The sequence below is a fragment of the Neopsephotus bourkii genome, unplaced genomic scaffold (assembly GCF_033783945.1).
Source record: "Neopsephotus bourkii isolate Nb327-2 ecotype Australia unplaced genomic scaffold, CSIRO-AGI_Nbou_v1 NB_768, whole genome shotgun sequence".
NCBI lineage: Eukaryota > Metazoa > Chordata > Aves > Psittaciformes > Psittacidae > Neopsephotus > Neopsephotus bourkii.
Window position 1 is genome coordinate 3,229,776 of NW_026901264.1, and position 23,188 is coordinate 3,252,963.

General features: G+C 36.6%; 1 protein-coding gene across 1 annotated transcript in view; it reads left to right on the plus strand.

Moving 5' to 3' along the window:
* LUZP2 (leucine zipper protein 2) overlaps window positions 1–23,188 on the plus strand; it is a 176,731-nt gene that overhangs the window by 124,602 nt on the left and 28,941 nt on the right. Inside the window, exons 7-9 of the mRNA XM_061355053.1 lie at window positions 1,468–1,530; window positions 14,426–14,500; window positions 15,636–15,797. Of these exons, the coding sequence (XP_061211037.1) occupies window positions 1,468–1,530; window positions 14,426–14,500; window positions 15,636–15,797 (300 nt within the window). The remainder of the gene's footprint in view (window positions 1–1,467; window positions 1,531–14,425; window positions 14,501–15,635; window positions 15,798–23,188) is intronic.

The following is a 23,188-nucleotide window of genomic DNA, read 5'->3' on the forward strand; positions in this document are numbered from 1 at the left end:
CCCGTATGAAGATCGGCTGAGAAAGTTGGGGCTGTTCAGCCTGGAGAAGAGAAGGCTGCGTGGAGACCTCATAGCAGCCTTCCAGTATCTGAAGGGGGCCTATAGGGATGCTGGGGAGGGACTCTTCATTAGGGACTGTAGTGATAGGACAAGTGGTAATGGGTTCAAACTTAAACAGGAGAAGTTTAGATTGGATATAAGGAGGAAATTCTTTCCTGTTAGGGTGGTGAGGCACTGGAATGGGTTGCCCAGGGAGGTTGTGAATGCTCCATCCCTGGCAGTGTTTAAGGACAGGTTGGATGAGGCCTTGGGTGATATGGTTTAGAGCAAGGTGTCCCTGCCCATGGCAGGGGGTTGGAACTTGATGATCTTAAGGTCCTTTCCAATCCTAACTATTCTATGATTCTATGATTCTAAATATCGTTACAGAAGAAAGAACTGAACTGAGCTTATCTTGGCTATTTGTTTCATATCTTATGGAATGTGATAACCCATTTGGCATTCCTCCTTAACTGCTTGAAGTGGGTTCTAAAATTTTACCTTTAAATTCATTCATCCGTCCCAGAAGCCTGTTACTGAATTTGGCTGCACCAGTTGGAAAGACATAAAATCTTCCCAAAAGCTCCAGTTTGTTTATGAAAAATATACTACTGTCTGTAATATATTATGTTTACGGGTCTGCTGTTTCAGTAAGTGAACTTCCAATCCATTCCAAGGAGCTCTAAATATTTGGCATTAACTAATAAATGTACTGAATATCAGTTGAGACTCTGGATTTTGTTTAAAAAAGTAATATGACTTTGGAAGGATTTGTAGATAAAGGGTGAAATAATGCTCCTTGGACAGTTTGGTGGTATATTAAAAAGCCCCATTTCTATGTTGTTCTGTATAAATAAATAAAAGAATATATGAATCATTACTTTAAATTATTTTAGGACAAATGTGACAGTATTTAAAATAAATATCATCCTAAACGGACATAGATCAGCACAACTATGCCTATTTTGGAGCACAGGGTCACAAACTGAGAACCTAGTTCTTTCGAGTATCACATGGAAATTCCTGGTCATTACAAAGAACGTGTTTAATGCTATGGAACCTTTTTCCCTCTTGGAAAAAGACGATTGTTTACTTCAAAGGTGATGCTTTCAGTTATGTTTCCTCGAAAGTATTAATAACATCTCATGTTGAAAATGTGTAATCCACATAGCTATTCACAGTAGTATTACCTCATGTACGTGCTTTAGGTGAGTGTCCTTTTACATTTCTCTTGGCACTTTCGCCTGGTTTAGACCTGCTACCCTGGAAAAGCAGTTGACATTGGTTTTGGTTATTTTACTGCATTTTAAAGCTGATCTAGTTTCTGCTGTTTTCAGAACTGGCTACTTTTTTTTTCTGACTTTAAAAGTAAGTATCTAAAAAAAAACAATAACCCCAACAACCTGATTCTACATTCCTCATTTTCAGTCAAAAAAGATCCAAGCCCAACTGAAAGAGCTTCGTTACGGGAAAAAGGATTTGATTTTTAAGGTAAGTTTTATTTCTCTATACTTAGCTAAGGTGTTAGAGTTACTATAGTATTGAAGTAATCTAGGAGTATAATAGCTGCCTTTATTACTGTAGTTGTAAGGAATCATTTCCCTCTCACCACCCAGAAAAGAGCTCAAAGCACCAAAAGCAGACATAATATCATCATGCAATTTCAGAAATATCATGTATTCTTATTTCTCTTTTCTTTTTCTCTTTTTCCTTTTTTTTTTTTTTTTTTTAATTTCACAAACCACTGTAACAGGGACAGTGTTTTTTATTATATTGCTTTCTGAGGCAAAAAAGAGAAGATTCAAAGCTTAAGTCCCTGTCCGGTGTCTTTGTTTTTAAATAGAGAAGTGCAGTGGCAAGTATTTAATTTATGAATATCTGTATTTACATGCTCACATAAAGCAATGCTCCAGTTTCTTGCTGGTGACCAAAAGGTATCGCCCTATTCTATATATTCTGTAACATGTTTCTCAACGTTCTAACGGAACAATAGTATATTTTAGAGATGGTTCTTGTATTTTCTTTGATTAGCAGTCCTCCATGGCGCTGCCAAAAAAAAAATGTGGGAGGGGAGGGTACATGACAAAACATACACTGCTGAAGCACAGCAAATCCTTGTTAACACAGGGAGAAGTTAATCCCTGTTAAAGAAGGAGGGAGATTCAGGTCACCTCACTGGAGGCTGCTAATTGAGCAGTGCTTTATTCCTGGCATAAAGGATGAAGATAAGTAGTCATCTTCAAAGTGACTGGAGAGAGAATTACTTGCAAAGTAATTCAGCTCAATATGAGGTCCAAATAGCCTTCTGTAAGTGTTTAACTCTCTCTACTGTTCCTCTATTGTATGCATAGTGCTGTGAAGATGAAATATCATAGCTCATTTAAAAAACACAGTATGATTAGTGTAACTTTTTTTTTCTTGCAGAGGTTGATTCCAAGGTTTGTCAGGAGCATTTATTTCTGTCATCATAAGGCCCAAACCAGGGGAATAGGTCTAGAGATAAAAACTAGGTGTATTATGCACCTGGATAGTTAAATTTTAATACCAACTAGCATTAACAAAAATAATATATTTTTCTTCAGGCTCAGTTTAGGTATATTTGAGAGCTTGAGCAGAGGAAAAGGTTCTAATTTCTAATCTTGCCTGGGTGTGAAAGCTTGTTTTCTTTAGCTGAAGCAGGATTGTTCAGTACTGCTATCTACTCGTTTTCATTATGTTAATATGCAGTGATCCCCAAAATGCGTTGTAATGCTTAGCAAGGGGGGACACTTGGTAAGTGCTGCCCACCTGAAAACAACTTAGAGAAGAGGAGAAGGATGACAGGAGCACAAAGAAGTGAAAAAATAAATGGGAAAGGCAGTCTGGCAAGTTGCTGGCATACATAAACCAACCATCCATCCTAATCCAGTAAACCATGACAGTTAAGGTTCAGATGTAAAGATCAGAGGTTTGTGGTGGAGGGGTGTATGTTACTTGTGTTATAATGCAGCAGTGCAGCATGTGAATGTGAACAGAAGTGGTTCTTACCTGAACAGGTATGGATGTCTGCACAACAGGCTCTGCTTCTTCTTGGAGAATTATCTAGTACTGCTGTGGGAGTATTGGGAATTTATCTTCTCCTAAAGACTATGTCTACATTTGGCTACATGAGTTATGCCTGAAACTCTTTTGCCTATGGATATTGACTGCCTGATTTGCTAATTCGATACATCATTTATTGAAGCCAAAAATACTTTTCCTGTGTTGATCTTTTTCCTGACTAAGGGAGGATATATGCAGAAAAGGGAGCAGCAAGCTTATGCTATCCTCCTAAATAATTGTGTAAAATAAGGGAAAGGGGAGATTAAGGGAGATTGAGTGTGCTAATTCGTGTGTATGTGCCTGTCTTCAGACCTGAAACACCAAACAGAGTGGAAGCCATTTGATAGAGGGTGGAAAGCTTTTTTGATACCTGTCTGATCAGAGACAGGTTGCTAAGTTTGGACAAGAACAGGTGGTGTTTCATTTCTAGTCGTTTTGATACTAGAAACTAAAGGCAGGAGGGAGGATAGTGGGGGTGACTGGAATAGAGGAACAAGCATGGGAAGAGTGAAGGAGGAGCGAGGGAAGAACCTTGCTCCCAACGCTTGACAACCTCTGCTCGCCAGTGGTCTAGCTTGTTTCCGTGGTGGTACACTTGAATCCACATGTTTCTATGGAGTGCAGTATCACAAATTAAGAGCAGATTGTTACTTGCCTTCATTTCCCTTTTATGCTTGTAAGTAGTGTTTCAGTTACTGAGCACTCAGTTCCTCTAAAGAACTAAGCAGAACCATGTCAACACCTCAAATTTAGACTTATACCTGCTTACACAGACTAATATAAGACAGAGAAGACAGATTAATCTTTTTTTTGTTTCAAGGACTTTTGTTTCAAGAAAGTATTTCTGTCTGGGAAACACCTGAATTGACTTTGTATGTAAGACACAAAGGATATTCTTTACTGTGAGGGTGGTGAGGAATTGGAATGGTTTGCCCAAGGAAGTTGTGAATGCTCCATCCCTGGCAGTGTTCAAGGCTAGGTTGGGCAGAGTCTTGCGTGGCATGGTTTAGTGCGAAGTGTCCCTGCCCCTGGCAGTAGGGTTGGAACTTGATGATGGTGCTTTCCAACCCTAACTGTTCTATGATTCTATGATATGTTTTAAAGACTAAACATAGCTAAACTGACATTTATAGTCAAAACCATTTTATAGCAGAGTCAAAAAAAAAAAAAAAAGCCAATCTATGTGAAATTACATCATACTGACTGGATATGGTAAATATTTATATGATACCATTCCTGCGTCCAAAGTCAAAATGATGCTACCATGTGCATTCTGCTCCTTAACAGTAGTTAATTACGTGCCTCAGCAAACCTGTTTCCTGGAGTTGCAAAGTATTTATTTCTGTAACACAGACTTTGAGATTCTGCGTTCTCTAATGAGAAAGGGGTGAAATGGTTCAAGAAATAGAAACTCAAAACCACCCCAGAAGAACACCAAAGGCCTGACTTAGTAGAGAACTTGTATTAAACTTGGAAATTGTTGTCTGAGCTTGAAGTAATTGGGTAAATGATTTTAGATTTGTGATAACCTTCTATAGAAGGGCTTTGTGTGCTGGCACATGTTATGAAGATGAAAAAGTTTTCAATACAGTTCTATTTGTATACAGTTGGTACTCAGGCTTGACCCAAATCCAGCCATTTTGTAAATGTATGTTTACTTCACCCATGACTTCCACCTACTTGTCTTAAAATTGTTGTCAACTGCAGAATTCAGCTGACTTCATACGTTCGAAAAATGAGCCTGTTTAATGCATTTTTGAAGGATTCTTCATTATGTTCCAAGTACCATAAAACTTCTTTGCTTGCAGAAAATTTTGTAAGAAAGCATCATTGTTTTCCTTAAACTTTATTTATACATTGATTTATTTAGGACGAAAACGATGTTCTTATCTTTGCTGTTACATTTGCATTGCCCTGTAATGCTAAATGTAACTTCGGTAGCTCAGTGTTAAAAGGAGATGATAAGAGAAAACTGAGGGCAGCTTCCTATGGGCTTTTCAAACCAAATTCCCAGAGAGAAGACTACAACTCATCCACATTTCAGACAGGATGTCCTGACTGTAGTGTGCTTATTCATCCATTGTGTTTCCTCAGCATTGGGATCTTCTGTGACCTCCCTTGGGAATCTTTGCAATATTGCTTAGGAAAACCAAAACAAACTATTACAAAATAACAGTTACAAGCATAACTGTAATGCAAAATAATAGAGAATTTTTTTTATTTTTTTTTTCCCCAGAGGTCTTAAACCAGTGACTTTTTTAGGGATAAGAAGTTCTGTAAGCTACAGGCTGACCTCAGCATGTCATACAGCAACTGAATAGAATCTGGTTTGTTGTTGGGCTTTTGGTTTGGTTTGTTGTTTTTTTTTGTTATTAAACTTTTAATGTATCGCTTTTTTTTTTTTAAGGATTACTATCAAAGACTTCTCTAAAGTTTCCTTTGACTTTGTCAGAAATAGCAATGAATAAAATAGCAAACTGAGCCTCCTTTAGCTATATCTTTACTTATTTTATGATATTTTCCATTCGATAAAATTCATCTCATTGGTCTCATGTGGCTTGTATATTATTCTTTGATCATTTTAGTAGTCGAAAATGAAGTTATTTTTCTTTGAGCTTTTTTTTTTTTAGTTTATTTTTTCTAAAGGCCTTTAATTTTATTATGAAGGATAAAGATGAAATGTAAAGTGCCCACAATACAGAATCTGATAAGCAATGAATTGAAAAGTCTGAAAATATTCTTACAGACTTTTCCTTTTAAATACATAAATAAGTGAAGGTACTTTGTATTTACTAAGATCAAAAATTCTTTTGTGGCAATCCCATCACTGGTTCAGTTCTGGCAAAAGCTGTTTTTTAGGAGGTGATGGAAAACAGAAAGGATGTTCCATGTTCTCTGACTCCAAAGAAAGTTCAATTATATGCATGGCATTCTTTCACAATGCTTATCTAAGCTTTTTAGAAACTATCATCAGTTCAAACTCTATATATTTCTGCTGCTTTTGTCTCTTCTAGTCCTTTAGTCTTAGTAGTGGGAAATGTTTTATGTATAGAATCTTTCATACAGAAATTGAAGCCAATCAGTTATTATGCTATCATAGGCTTTGAGAGTAGCTTGGTTTTTATTTAGAACCCTTCCTTTAAAGCCATACTTTGCATATTTTGAGATTATTACCCCATGTCTCTCACAGTGTATACTTTTTTAGTCATCCCTACCGTTCTATACTCTGTATTTATTTTATTGATTATTCCTGTCTGTATTTAGCATCTTAACATTTGTCTTTAGTGAATGTCATCCTGTTTTTTCCAGTTTGTTGGGATAAATTTAAACAAGTCCTACCTTCTGTGACACATAGAGTTCTGGATAGATGCCACCAGAATATTTACTGAATATACATTAGCTTGCTGTTGCGTTCATGGATGGTACATATACCAAATAAAACTCTTTCTCCTAGAGAGGTAGCCTGATTATTCTTTTCAGCATGTTTGAAAAATGTATATTTTACTAATGGATCTATAAGTCATGACATCTTCAATTTCTCGCTTTTTGAAGATGGGTATCACACCTGTTCTTTTCCAGTCTTCAGGTTCTTCATCCATTCTACTGAGTCTGTAAGGAGCTCTGATCTTAGAGCCAAATACCAGTTCATAAAGCAATAAAAGCGATGATGCACAATCATGATGAACAGAAAATCAAATGAAAACTCTTATCAATCTGTAGTTAGACAGAGTTGTATTAGACAGAAAAATTATATTTTGCCTAAGGCAATTTGTTTAAAAGTTTTGAACTACATGAAAAAAAAAAAAACAAAACAGAACGAAACAAACATGTTCTGTGTGCCATGGCATTTAAATTTGGCTGAAAAGGGGTGGAGATGGTAGTGAAAATAAATCCTATATCAACTCACCAAAACCCACCACTATTTAATACTGTCATAAATCATCTGAAAGATGGGATCAAGTGTACCCTGATGAAGTTTGCTGGCAATACCAAACTAAGTGTGGAAGTGGACATTTTGGAAGGGAGAGCCACCCTGCAGGAATGCCTGGATAATCTGGAAGAGTGGGCTGACAAGAAGTGCACAATGTTCAGCAAGAACAAGAATAAGGTTTTGCACCTGGGAAAATATAATCCAGGAGTGCAGCACAGGCTGGGAGGTACCTGACTGGGGAGCTGCTCTCTGGAAAGGGGCCTGGGAGGCCTGGTGCGTAAGCTTGATAAGAGTCCTTACCAACCTGGTATTCTAGGATTCTGTGAAATATTTCCAGGAATTTGCCCACACCTTAGGAGATGGCCTTGGTAGTGCTATTCTGAGTAATTATTTCAAATTATGATTTGTTCCCTTCTAGTGAATGTCTTTGAGTGAAGGTGGCAGAATCATGGCTGCAAGTATTGTAAAATGCTTTTCTTCATCTTTAGCTCAGGGGTGAACATCTTTGTGCTAGCAGTACTAAACATTTGTGAGTAATAGTTGCAGTGATTTGATGGTTAAACACGTAGATCAGGTTGTCTACAAGCCCAGAACTTAGACAGTGGTTTACATTTCATGCTCTGATTATGTACATTGCTTTGTGCAAAGCCAGATAGAAAGATTGATGACCTTTTTCTTTCAAAGCATTTTCAATACAAGGTAATTACAAAATCAGTCAAGTTATATGTTTAATAGCTCCTCCACAGAAGTTGCTGTATCTGGTGATATATGACAGCCAGGAGCATGTTGTTAGGGAAAGTTGAATTTTCATGTTGCAGTGTGATAATGTACAGCTATTATGTTGGCTTCCTTGAAAATACACGTGTTTTCTTCAAGGGGTATCCTTGTTTTTTGAAAGTCATCAGGATGGCAGGAAGAAAACTAAGTATTTTCCTCAAAGCAATTGCATGTGATGGCTGAGGGAATAGAAGTATAGTGTAGATTTTGTTCATATCTGAAGTTGTGGTGTCCTGGGTTTAACAGTGGCAGTCATTTTTCTCTTTCTTGGTAGCTGGTGCAGTGCTGTGTTTTGACTTTCAGCTGGGAACAGAGCTGAAAAACAATGATGTTTTGGTTTGGCCAAGGACTTTGTGGGCCTCATGCTCTGCCAGGGAGGAGGGGAAGCCGGGAGGAAGCAGAGACAGGACACCTGACCCAAACTGACCAAAGAAGTATTCCATACCACAGCACGTCATGCCCTGGAGGTAACTGGGAGTTACCCGGAAGGGCAGGTGGACTGCAGGGCTGGAGGAGGTATCGGTCGGTGCTTGATCGGACTGGGGGGCAAGTTATCGGTCGGCTGGTGATGGGGTGTTGTATTCTCTTCCCTTGTTATTTCATTTATCATTACTATTATTGGTGGCAGCAGTAGTGATTTGTGTTATACCTTAGTTACTAAAACTGTTCTTATCTCAACCCGTGGGAGTTGCATTCTTTCTGATTCTCCTCTCCGTCCCTCCAGGAGTAAGGGGAGGGCAAGAAAGGGGGGGAGTGGGTAAAAAGCTGTCTGGCATTGGTTAAACCATGACATGTGTTTATGTGAAATTATTCTACTTATCTGTGGATTTCTGGAATGTGATAACTTCGCAGAAGTCAAGTTCTGCTGTTTTGAGAATAACAGGATTGCATATAAACTTTGTGCCAGGTTTGGGTTATTTTGTTGATGAATCTGGCAGGCAGTTCCCGGAGGTGGATGACTGATGGGCTCACCTGTGCAGGATTTTATGGGTTGATATATCGTGAGTGAAAACTGATGGTTTTGACCTCTAGGATAAGAGATTGTGGAATCTTCCTTTTGAGGTATTTCTGTTTTGTGGTATAGGGAGTGTTGAACTTAGTTTTCATGGTTTAGGATCCCTATAACTCTTACTAGATACTGTAGTTCAGTCTTAGAACCTGCTAGGAGGTTCTTTTCCATTCCAAATGAGGTGGCTTATGATACTTTTTTTTTTTTTAATACTGTTTTTATTAATTTTTCACTTAGAGATTTTTTCCTTGATCAAGTCAATGTGTTTGCACATTTTAGATACGTAGTTGTTTGTTGCCCACTGGATGTATGATTTTGGTTTTTGGGTTATTATATTAACAGTTTGTGATTACATCTGGCTACTTACTGGAAGCAGAAAAATGCTCTAAGACAGGATATTATTGAGTTGTTTGTCTCAGTAGAAGCCAAGGCCCCTGGGAGAGACAGGAAATTTAGATTTGTTTAGCTGATTTTTTTTAAATATGTTAGGGCTGTTGCGTAAATATCTGTAGAGAATATTTGGGTAGTAAGAGATGCCATGTTTACTTTTCAGATACCTATCTTGTTGAGATAACATAGTTAGCATAGGGACCATTTCTTCATCTTGTGATACGTGGTCTGTTGTCACGGTATTGTGAGTACTTCTTGTTTTCACAAAGCCCAAGATTATTATTTTTAATTTTATTTCTTTAGTAGTGGGTATTTTTTTATTTTCCCCTGAAGGCTGAAATAGTGTGATATCATAACCTTGAGGAAAAAATGTATGTAGAAAGTCTCATCTAGATTATCTGTGTTTTGCATAGGAAGTAGATGTCACTGTCTACACTAGCATCTTTCTCTTGGTGCATATTTTGATTTCAAACGCTGCATATTAGCATTTTGGATGTTGTTACTATGATAGAATCATTGCTAATATGTTAATGCTTGCATATTATGCTAGCAACGCAGGAGGAACCTAAAGATCTAGACAGAATTGGCTGCTGAAAAATACTTACAGGGTATTTGCGGATGGGGGATTTTTTTTTAATTTGAAGAAATAAGTGACATAAAGAAGGTGGAAGGGCGTCCTCATAGGTATTTCCCAGTAAGGACATAAATGACATAATAACATATTCAATTTATATCCTTACTGAAACAAAATCTCCCTCTACTGCCCTATTTTTTTAATGGTTTCATGCAGTTTTTGAAATCACAGACTTGTGAAATATGAATATGATTTAAGTACTTAGTAACTCAGGTCTATTAATTTATTGACAGTGCATATTTTACAGCACAGTTGTGAACATGAAAAATCAGTGTAACTTTTTTTAATGAACTGAAAAATTCAAGTTTAAAAGTTTCTATATGGTCCTCAGAATCTGGCTTTAAAGACTTGGACTTGCATTAGACTGTGATATAGTCTTAAACAGCTATGTCTAAGTCACTGTGAGACAAGGTTACTTAAGTCTACTGGCAGCAGCTCCACATTTAACCAGTACAGCTACTCAATCAACTTACAGACGTGGTCCAGCTCCCACTGAAAAATGAGGAGAGGTTTATCACTGATACCAAATTGGAATTGATTTGGGCTTTGGCTGACATTTTCAAATGTTTTCATTATAATGATGACTTTGTATGTGCTCAGTAGGATTGAAAAGTTTATAAATTTTCTGATATAAAATATTGTCAAATTCCAAACTGCTCAAAGATCAGGGAAAAAAATTGGATGGCGGGAAAGACATATATCATTGAATGGTTAGGGTTGGAAAGGACCTTAAGATCATCTAGTTCCAACCCCCCAAACTGAAGCTGAAAGATGAGTCAAAGCCTTGTCTTGTGTAAACGTGTAGCAGGAAAACCATATGTAAACTAATCTTCTCGCAAAAAGATGAAGTAAATGTTTCCTGTGCACTACTGGTGGAAATGTAGAAAGTTCTGGCATGCCTAATGTGAATTTTAAAATGCTTACCCCTCAGTGTTTGTTCTGTTACTGCTAGAATAAGCAAGACAATCGTTTAAAGAAGACTGACTTACAAAAGAGACAGCAGCAGGTGTCTGTAATCATGTGGATTAGTTTTTCATTGGAAATGACAAGTGGTGCAATACAGGCAAAGGTGTTCTGGCCTGACCAGAAGGGAGAGAAATCCCCTACAGGAGATAAACAGACAGCCCAGGTGCAAATGTCAGTGACAGTGGCTCCTCATGCACATCTTTATAACAGGTTTCTGCAGAGAAACCAGTTATTTTCCTTTAGTTAGATGTCTACTACTTCATTAAAACCCTAGCAAACGGCCGATTCATTGCTTTCATTGGAATGAGTTCTATGTGAAGGAAACACATGAGGGTTGGGGAAAGAAAAGTGACATTTGAGCTAATAAAAATGTATATAGGTCTTACTTCCTTTAATGTACATCTAGAATAGTTACAAATGAGAGATAGAAGCATTGTGCCACTAATGAGCGTTAAGAAAATGTGCAAGCTGTGAGCTTTGCAGAAATGATGTTTTTAACTGACTTTTCTTCTTGTTCTAAATGCTTGAAATACCATGCAGATGTCGCTGAATGTTTGGATTTTGCTGCACATCTGATTAAATGCAATAGCTGCCGTAAAGTGTTGTTTTCAGTTACATTTAACACCCAAAACAGTGCAATTTAGAAGCACAAGTCTCTGTTTCTCTAAGATACAAATAACACAGAATAAGCACAGTGGAATTGTGTTTACCAGATAATTTATTCCAGTTTCCGGTTAAGTGGTTTCCAATTTTAAAAGTTGCCAAGTAAATTTTAATTTTGTTTTTCTTAAACATTTTTTTAAGGCTAATGTGGGAAAAAAATGGAGTTTGCAATATCCAATCTATTTAATGTCACTTAACTATAAGCATCACTTAGTCAATCATGGAATCACAGACTGGTTTGGATTGGAAGGGACCTTAAATCTCATCTAGTTCCAGCCCCCTGCTATAGGCACGGACACCTTCCACTAGACCAGGTTGCTCCAATCCCCATTCAGCCTGGCCTTGAACACTGCCAGGGACAGGGTATTATTCTGCAGTTTCAGGACTAAGATGTTAATAAATATCACTATTTTCAAGTGAGTGGTTCATGAAAAATACATTTTTAATGCTAGGATTTTATTCTTATTTGATGTCAGGTGGATTGATATCACTGACCTATTGGCTCAGTAATCTGTGAAATAGAATAAATATACATGAAAGTTCAAGTCCATCAAAATATACCAGTGTTACCAAAAATAAGAATAAGGCTTGATAAATGACGCAATCAGAAATACTTTATTAATACATATGAAACTGTGGAAGAATACCTTTTCAGCATAAACTGCAAGTGTTTTCCTTGATGTAAGCAATGTTATTACAGTATATTAATTCTTTATAATGGCAGGCATAAATTAAAGGCTTTTCTTCCAGCTTGATTTTTTTATACGGCTGTAGTTTCATTGAATGCAATGTATTAAATAGCACTAGACCTTCCCCTGCAAGGAAGGAAGCAGCAGTCACCTAGAGCTACCATTACCTGCTTTCTGTTAGCTACTCAATTTTTCAGTGGTACTCATTTGTGTAAGTAAGTGTGCTGTAAAAACAGTTTAATAAGTAGCAATGACTAAAATGATGATGTGAGAAATTACTTGGTCTAGTTCCAGTACCCAGTGAAAACTGTCTCTGCATCAGAAAGAGCCAAGCTTAATGTTTATTTTGACCGTATTTATTGGAATCATGTTTACTGTGAGTGTATTATGTACTATATTGAGTAATAAATGCAAATATTACTGAACTCTAGAAACATTCTTGTATGTTAGTTTTTCTCTAATGAACCTGTGGTAAGTCCAGTTAAATGTTGCAAATTCTAATGAAATGGAAGGATTCTTTCTGTACTGGATGATCAGTAGCCAGATTGAGGAACCAAACCAGTGTTCTGTGTGCCGGGAGTGTGTGTTAGTGACTGATTTCAGGTGTAATAAATGTGATGCATTGGAAATCAGGGGCATTCACAAGAGACTTCTCTGCATTTGAGTAAGCAGTTGACTTCTGCTTTGAAGCAAGATTGCCTAATCGTACATGGTTTTGACTAATGACACTGGCTGATCTGATAAATCTGCAGATAAATGCCTAATCCTGTTTTAAAATGTGACTAAGTAGTTTAAATGAGCAGGGAACTGAAAATGCCAGGCTCTTGTTATTTTATCAGCTAGTACAGCCTGTGCCTAATGCAGTAAATGTCACCTGAGGTATCTCCTGACAGCTACAGGCTTGCCTAGGGTAATACACATCACCTCTGGCCTATAATATGTTGGTCATTGCCTCAACACAAAGTTTAGCCATGTTTTGTAGGGTTTACCCTAAACAGCACTTATGTTATGTGGCTATACATTAAGCTAGACTACAGTCAGCAGAGTACATGTGATCTTGAAAAGTCTGGTAAGAAAATAGTATCTGGCTGGGGATGAACTTTGGTCAAAATTACAATGTGTTGCTCTTTAACTGAAAAATGAGAACTTTATTCAATTATTTTATATGCACAAAATATGTATTACCTAATCAAGAGTTTCAGAGAGAAATGCAAACTGGTTAGTCCAGTGTCTTCCTCTGTGATTACCTTCATAAACATGGAAAACAGCTAGTGGACTGTATTTTGCAACTACAACAATGAAAGAAACCTGTACCTTACTCCTTTTGGTTGCATAGTATGTGTTATTAATGACAGGCTAAGAACTGCAGGAATCTGGGAGCTCCTACTTCTCTAAATGGTAAAGTTTATGCAAAGAATGTATCTCCCTAAAGTCTGTTTGAGTGTACCTAGCTCTTAGGGAAGGGGAGAGGAAATAATAATTTTTATTTACTGTCCATTTAAAAGCATTTTCTGAACCCCTGCACTCAGTGTATTGTCTGTACATTGTAAAAAGGCAGATTTCCTTCTGAAGGACTAAGCAGGAAAATAATGTTATATCATATAAAAAGCCAACAGCCCTCCTGCACAGGGTGCAGGTTGCTTGAACCAAAATGCTTTCTTCCTATGCAGTTGCATAACTGCATAACAAGAATGTTCCTGAATTTTCCTTTCATATCTCCAGGGAAGTAGATGGAGAAACAACTCTGGAATTCACCCCATGTATACCAGCAGATAGTAGCCTTTTAGAAGGTGTCTACATGGATGCACATTTGGGTGTTATCTAATTTCTCTGTTTATGCCGAGTTACATTTATGTTAGCATCTCAATGTTGAAAACTAGAAAACGGTTCAAATTGCAGTCAGAAGTCAAATAAATTAACAAAATAATAGAAATTGCTTGAATACTTTGAATTTTCCATAAGGATATTATAGCATATTTCTAAATACTCTGTGGTATGGAATTACTTTGCTGTTGACACTGAAATTAGACTGAACTTGAATTCACATAAATGGAACTCACATTTTTCTCAGGAAAAGAAAGACCAGCCCATGAGGCCTGGTCTTTTTGCAAGCAATTCTGACCCAATTCATATATATTAGTTGTAAAATTTATATTCTTTCCTCTCTCACCAGCACTGCATGAAAAATTAAGGTCGGAAAAAAAACACTATAGATTGCATCAGCTTTTTCCTCTTTATTCCTGCAGGCACAACAGCTAACAGATCTGGAGCAAAAACTAGCAGTTGCAAAAGATGAACTGGAAAAGGCAGCCCTTGACAAAGTAAGAAGTGTACGGCAGTGTAAGCATGTTTATCAGCTGTGAATGTTCCAGTGTAATTTGACAAACATAAATCAAAGTCTTGCAATGATTTAGATGCATACTTGGTTGCATGTACCTGGGAGTAATGTACTGAAAACAGTGGAACTAATTACAATGCATGGAGTTAAGTACTGCTGCAAAATTATTTAAGAGGAGGACGATCAAATTAGAAACACCTAAAAAACCCACAGCAAGCCAAATGATGCAATTCTTTATGAAGAAACATATACTAATGTGAATGTGTAACTGATATGATTTTTATTTAAGGTTTAGTTAGTTCCAAGGAAAATGCAGTATAGAAATGGGTTGGTATCTTGTTTGGGGAGAAAACGTCATGCAATAAGAAAGCAGTTTATCAGAAAGGAAAACAGCTTCAGTATGCTATCAAAGATTACTTTTTCTTTGTTTGGCTTCCTGGTATTTTCAGCCTCCATTAGACATCTAAAGAAAAGTATGCCTCTTGCACTAAAAGCATTTTTCTTTCATCTTCCGTATTGTCATCACTGAAATCATCCTCTTGAGTGAGGGTTTACATCTAGCTTTGCAAGATGTCTTCTGCGTAAGCAGTGCTCACAGCAGCATTACTCAAACCTCTGTATGAGTCTGGTGCTATGTCATGTCACATGTTTCTTGTTAGCACACTGAACTGAACTGTTCCACATCTTAATTTAAAAATTAAGCATGTTCCTTCTTTGATCGTTTAACACTCACAGGCATGGTATCTCACTAGTTCCAACACATCATCTGTGGCAATGGCAAGGGAGCAATGCTTGCCCTAAATATCCTCCAAATGCAGTTATTCGTTATAACGAAGGCAGTTGTGCAGGAGAAAGCAAAGAACATATGATATCAGGAAATTTTAATGAGACTGCTATTAAGGGATTCTGTCTGCAGATTGCCTGATCGCAACTGACTTCTTTGACCCTCTGTTTCTTTCCTATTAAAAATTATAGGATTTTAATTCAGGGCTAAGTTATGGTTCTGTAGGCTTAACAGAAGCTTGGCACCTTCTTCTTGTAAATCATCATGGATGATGCAAGCAGTTCTGTTCATAATAATACATTTTAGACAACTGATAATTTCTTCTTTTCCCCAGGAGTCACAGCTGAAAGCTCTGAAGGAGACTGTGCAGCTTTGCCTGTCTTCCGTTCTGCACAGTCAGCCTTCTGCTAGGAATCTAATCCCTGCAAAACCAGCTGGGAAGCTAACCCCTGTTGGAAAGGGCTCAAAAGTTCCATTTCAAGTGACAAGCACCAAGGTAGGATTTCTGTCTTGTTCTTTTTTTAAACATCTTTGGAAGTTTGTCCTGTAAGAACATCAAACTGCAACTAAGGAGGATTTTAAATTCAGTGAAAGATTAGGGTGAATTTTGAGGATAATTCTAAACCCATTTCTGATGTCACTAAACTTCATTTAAAACTTGGGAAACAGCTACTTTTTTTGCTGAGGAACAAAACCCTGTCTGTCACTTGCTAAATGGACTGTGTCTGCCTAATAAATCTATAAGGAAGATGGATTGACATCTAAAATAAGGGAGGATGCTAATTCATAGGATTATTTACCTGTCAGGCACTGATAGTAAGTTTGTAGTAATACAGAAATAAGCAGTAAGACAGTTTTTCCGTATTGTGGTTTCTTAGTGAAAAATACTGATACAGAAACAAAAAATAGTCTGGGAGACCCAAATCAAACTTGTCAAAAGGGAACTATATGATTGATAATAGGCCATAGGAAATATTCCAGTCATGCAAATTGGGAAGGGCAGATTAGGAGAAAACACGGGGAAAAAAAAATAGAAGATGGAAGACTATTAAAAGTGTTTTGATTCAATAAATTCAAGCATTTTAATATAGTCAAAATAGGCAGTAATTAACAACTGTCCTGAGGGGCTGCCTTTTGCTCATGTATTCAACTGATTCAAAAGATGTAGAAGAAATCTGTGATTTCTTTAAATGAATATTTCCTTTCAGGTAAAAATGAATTAATACAGAAGAATGGCTGAAGGATACTTCGGTGTCCTCCTTAAATTTCAGAACTCCTTCCTGAAATATAAATAGGAATTGCTAACTCAAAGCCAGTTTTTTATATGGCAGCTGTTGATACTCACTGTTAGTACAGATGCTGAAACCAAAAATTAGTATCTTTCTGTATGTAATTAAAACTGAAATATAATTTCATAAAGCAGAGCAGAATTATAAAACTAGATCTCACATTATTACTCTTAAAATAGTAATGATTGTCTGTCCCTTAATAACTATTTTATAGGAAAAATCCTTCATTCCCAAAAGTTACTATCTGTGGAAACAAAGCACTGTTTTAATTAATAGCAGCACATGGGCGCATTAGTGCTCACTTAGATTAAGATCATTGGTTCTGGGTTCTTCAGGAGAGCAGATTCTTGTAGGTGATGGAGACTGAGCTTCACTCTGGGATTGCAGAAGCACGGTTTTCCTAATTGATGTGGCTGTAGATTGTCTGTCTTCTTTAGTAAGTTTCCTCTGCATGTTGGAAGTGTTTGTGCATACATCATGAAAGTGTATGTGTACTGGAGCGTAAGGCTGAGCAAGCCACTATATCTGTGTTTAAGATTGCTATAGAGTCAGAGACTTTGAAGCATTTGAGGTCTCCTTGCTTTTACAGGTATTACTGCAGTGAAGCAAAGGAAACAGGAATACAGTGTAGAGGTTAGAACTAGAGGTTTTTTTGTATTTGACTGATACACAGAATAGTCCTCACATACATTTTGTGTTTAGTTTTCCTATTTGGAAAATCTATGAGTATTTTGTGCTTCAGCCTTTCAAGAACCAGCACTTAGTCCTCTGTGTTGAAAAGGGCTTGAACAAGTTATATCACCTCTTTAATAGACATTGCTCTGCACTTGGCATATGCCATGAAAATGTCAGAGAAAATAAAGGTCTGCAGTCCTCTCGTTCCACATGTTGACACCTCATTATAATAAATCTGTGCATTATCTGTGGTTATAAAACCACTGAAATGGGCTACTGTGAAATAGGTTGTCAAAGAATCCTAGTCAGTCCAGGATTACACCGTTTGCACTTGAGCTGTATTATAGAAGGCTTTTTTTTTTCTTTTTTTTTTTTTTTTTATGATGGCATCCACTCTTAAGTATCTTTTCCTTGGCTTTTTCTTCCTTTTCAAGCTAACCAACTCCTAACTGCGGGTGTGTAGCTTGCTGAGGTTTTTAATTTAGTATTGTATTTGCATACATATTTTGATATAGCAGGCTAGTATTTTTAAGTGAATATAAATGTGTGTGATTACTTAAATATGTGTTTGTATGTAAAAATGGGAACTTGAGATGAGCAGCAATTATGAATCTTGTCATGTCTGATAAGTAGCAGTTTCACTTTCAGGGAAGAAAGGATTATTTGTCTGGTAAACTTCTTTATTTCAAAGATGTTCTCATCCAGGCTAAGAATTGCTTTCTGAAAATGTCAAACTTATTTGAAATCCATTGACGGGTACATCATACAATGTATGATACCTGCATCACTTGGGGACAGTCATCCCTGGGATTGGAGTTCTTCCTGATTAAATAAAATGCATTTTTTTAAAAAGCAGATTATATATTTGTTTTCATAATTTGTAACCATAATACCTGTATGCTCCTTAGAGTTATTTAACACAAGAACATGGTATAGAAAGGATAAATAGGAAAACCAAGTGCCAAATTTCTTAGGGAAGTTAATTTAAAAAAAATATTTTCTGGTAAGGTCTTTCAGTCTTTCTAGAGAATGTGATATAAAGAAGTATAAATCATGCTTAAAAAAAATAAAGATTGTACAAATCCATGCATAGAAGTCCCTGAATCAGTGTAAAAGAGTTGCTGTTCTGCATAGCTCAGTAGTCTGGAAGAGTGGGTAGTAATGGGAAATTCTTACCTTTAAATCACAGAAAAACTTTCTTTAAGGTGGATGAAAAGCAGCATCAGTCTGAAGTGCATTTTATGACATGTCTTAAATGAGTTAATATTTACACTGTACAAGAACATAATTAACATTTTCAGATCAAAACTATTTTACCTGTCATAACACCAACACTGGTGTTGAAAGTACTGACCATTACAAATGGATTTAGGGCTCTGTTCATACAAGGTCCATGATGCTAACAGTTGAACCTGAGCATAACCAGATGGCTGATCATTAATCCTGATCTATGAAGTCTTTAACTTTGTGGATTATTGACAGTTATTTTTATTATGTAGTTTCTCTTGCACTGTAATTTCTCAGCAATAACCATTCTGTGTTCTGCCAGTAGAAGATGTTTCACACTAGCTTTTAGATGTTGGATCTGCTTTGTGTTGTAGCAATTTCCTTGCCTCGTTCCCATTACCGAGGTGATGAGGAAAGAGGAAGAGAATAGAGGAGGACTGAAACTCTGGTTTCCTTTTTAATCTCCACATGAGTGCCTAAGGACCTGGGCACTGAAATTGTATTGTTAATGAATGGATACTGTAAGATTTACTAGGCTACTTGCTGTGGGAAATGTGGTTTAGTATAACGTGAATCAGAGCACTGGTACTGACTTCCTATCGAGGCATTTTCTGCACTTCCTGTACCTCGGCACAACAAATAGTGCTGTGAATTTCTATGGAGCTAGTAGATGGAACGCATTCTTACTCCATTTGTTTTATTCTTAAAAGGTTAACCTTATGAAAAAAAAATATTGTAATAATAGCTCTCATTCAAATATCTTTGGTTGTGTATACCTGTGCTCCAAATACAACAAAATGAGCTTTAGTAAAACTGTGGAAAATCAATGGCAAAGCAAAATCAGAGTGAAACAGAAGTCGATTTCCAGTAGCTAAGTTAATACAGGAACGATGGGGAATACATTGACACAGATACCGGAATAATAGTGATTGCTTTGCTTTATAGTGTGTTTGCCTAATGCAAAAACATTTTCATGTGTTCCTCAAATGAATTCCTTCATTATAGATACCCTGCGGTGTTTGTGTATTTTGTGAATTGCACTATTTTAGGAGTGGAAATACAAATTAATTTCAAACTGTGAAGAATAAAACCCCATCTCATATTGTACATGACACAGGTGGAAAGACCAGCTATGAATGCCACTTCAGTGCTCTTGTCTTGAGTAAGAATGAGGACTATCCTTCTGTAGAAACGTATAGCACAGACTGAAAGGGAACTAGCACTCCATTTTTGAAATATTTAAGCATCTCACAAGACAGTGCATTGCTTCTGTGGTAAAAACTGCTGCAAGGAGCCATCACTTCTGCATCACATATATTGTCAATATTATGGATTCCAACATACTGACCAGTGTAAAAATTGAGAAAAGTTAAAGTACTGGGGGCCAAACTCTTTTTATCTGGAAATAAATACTTCATGTATTCCCCACCAAAGTAAGTTTGGGGAACTTCGTGTCTTTATCAAGCCTAAGAAAATGTTCTTGTTGGAACAGGCATATGAGACTGTTCAAAGAAAGTTGATTAAGAACAAGATAAACTTTGAAAAGTGCTTTGCAATGGCTGCATAGGAAATTAAGAGGGCGATTTTTCTATGTTCATAGAGAAATAATGTATCCGGTTTAAATTTCAGCTCAGTTATTCCGAGTGCATAGATACTGAGCAGACACAGTAAGGCTGCTAAAACAATAAGATGATCGTTGTATGAGGAGTCTTAACTTCTTCACTGATTTCATCAGGAACTTGAAGTTTTCTTCTTAAAAACCTCTTTATAAGGATCTGTGATTTATCTAGGAAGCCAGAATATTTCTAAGGCTCTAGAGTTTATCCATTTCAATCTACAAAAGCAGAAATTATTGGTATTATTATGTGTATAATATATGTATGTTTCTGCAAAGTATACAAATACATTTTGAAAGAATGACAAAATGTCTGAAATGTGTATTTTGGACCCAATCCATGTTTATAAAGACAGAACAAAGGAGTTTTCAATTGTATTTTAAGAGTGTTTTTGTAGATCCTAGAAAACTAACAGATTGATGAATAGTTAATCACCTGAATGTGACAATGTATCATCTCCTCTCTCCCTCTTTGTTGGACATGAAAGAAACCTAAATAGGAGGAAATTACTTAAGGAAGTGATTTCGGTTTCCTAAAATCAAGAGATATTGCTGTTCATATAATTTATCATAATGTTCCATTATGAATGAAGCTCTGACTCTTTGAACAAAGTGATTGTGGGTTCTTTGCTCAAGAACCTATGAAACAACACCAATAGTTATGGGCTTTGTTTTGTCCTTGTAGGAAACAGTAAGACCCTGAAAGCTTCTCTGATGTGTCTGATTACTTTTACTCAGGGTGACCTCTGTTTAACATGCTGAAAACATAACTTGGAAGTTATTTCTTTTGAGGCATTGCATTTCAAAATGACCTTACAGCATGATGTCAGCAAGCACCCCAAGTCCTATGTGTAATAACCCCAACCCAGAGGCAGAAAGACAGGCAAATGGGCATCTGAAAAACAAGAGATCCTTGTCTGGATTTAAAAAGATATTAGTGAAATGAATCAAGTGTCTGAAATTCACAGTATGTGTATGCTTTTTGGTGACATAGTCTTTGTTTTGTGGATTTGAAAAAACAAAGCTTTAAAATGTAAAGTAGTTGTGACTATTCCAATTCTCTGTAGATTTTTGCTGTGTACTTCCTTACTATTGCCTGAATCATTCTCTGCATCTGTCTGGTATTTCAGACCATGAGAAAGGCTCTGATAGTCTGGCGTTTTCCTTTATTTCCCTGCTTGCTTTTATTCTCCTGTTCTTTGTCATTAAATACTCCTCGTCATTCCTCCTAACTTACTACTTTTCAGCATTATTCTCTCATTCAGTCTAGCTAAATATTCTCTTCTGACCTTTACTCTCTCCTTAAGGGACTTAAGAATAATAAACCTCATTATGCTATTTCTTTTCCTATAAAATGAGCATTCAGGTCTCAGAGGGTCCAGTATTGTCTGAGGCAGCTTTTTTTACAGGGTCACTTTTGAAGGTATCACAAAATATAAGGTTAGATGTGAAACAGTCACAGGTTTTAAACAAAAATTAAACCTGTTTTGTTGGCTGCTATGGTAAATGAAATTTCATGTAGCTGTGAATAACAGAGAATATTTTTTCATTTAATTGAGCTCCAGGATATTACAAACGGATACAGATAGAGTATGGTGTGCTCAGATTTATTTAGAAATTAATCGTATGTATACAATTGAGGAAAAAAGAATAAAAGTTTGTACCCTTATAAGTTTATCAAAGAGAACATAGATTGAACCTAAGGACACAACATGTAGTATCTGTGGTCAGTGATCAGTAAGCAGCAAGAGTGTTGAGGGCAGTGAACAGATTTCTGCTTCATTAAAGCCTTAGGAAGTTGGCCTCTGGTACTCAGTGCTTTTCCACTTCTGTTGCCTCAAACTTTGCTTCTGCCAGAGTTAATGAGGTGCTACTGACACCTGCAGCTTCAGTGCCCTCTAGATGATTGCATTCAGCATGGCAATTGGAAACCCATAATTAAAAAAAAAGCAAAAGGCAATTACTAAATGCACAGTCAGCCACATTTTGTAATACCCAGTAATGACATACAATCATGTAGCCCTTTCCTAATGCATAAACATTATGAGAATAAAATAGCATTGAAAAATGACAGTAGCCATTGTTTTAGGATTTAATTTCAAAGTTAGTAAGGAATATGTGTTTCCTAAAATACTTGTAAGGCTGAACAGGACAAGTAAGAATTATTTTTTTTAAAGGGAAAAAGTTAATAGCAGAAGCATGAGTAGCATGACCTATTTCTTCATCTAAGTCTCTCCTGTTCTGCTTTTTACAGCTCTCTTTGGGTTTACAGACTCTTACCTTCATTAAGATCAATTAGATGCTAACCATAGTCTTGTATTACTGTCAATGATGATTCATAAGGGTATGGCAACTCTTCCTATATATATTTTTATTTCCAGAATTTGCTTCAGATTGAGTATGTTTTTGGAAAGCTCAGAAAGCTTCCATAGAACTTTGCCTACAGCGCTTTTCCTTCAGTGACAAATTTTTAATAAAATTTTATTACATGCTGGAAAACACTTAAGACCAGAGATTATTAAATTGAAAGCTGAAGCTCTTTGCTTATATTACTTACTCTAAAGAAGTCTTCATTATTAGCACATTATCTTGATAGTAAATGAGTTTTAGAGGTTTTTCTCAACTGAGTACAATCAAGGGAATTTGGAAAAAAGCACCTGGCATCTCTTATTCAGTCCATAACTCAGACCAAATGCAATTCTCCTTCAAGTTTTAGCGTTACAGTCTTTAGAATTATCTTCAGTTCTTCATTTCATAGAATCGTAGAATCAACTAGGTTGACAATTTGACCTTAACTCCTCTTTGTTCTGCAGTATAAGTAGCTGAGCTGGCCCATTACCCCAGGGTTCAGCTCTGAAAGTAGCAGTGGGCTAATGTCCTGAAGAGGTAACTGGTAACTGTTTATTGCTGCACTTTTTGTGGCTATTAACTGCAGGTCAGTTTGCCTATGTATGAAGAATACTCCCAAAGTCTCACTCCAAATATCCCCTTCTTTAATTAAAGTCTTTACTTATCAGATGTTTCTACAAAGTCTCCCAAAATATAATACATAATGTGTCTCAAAAATACTGTGGGTTTCTG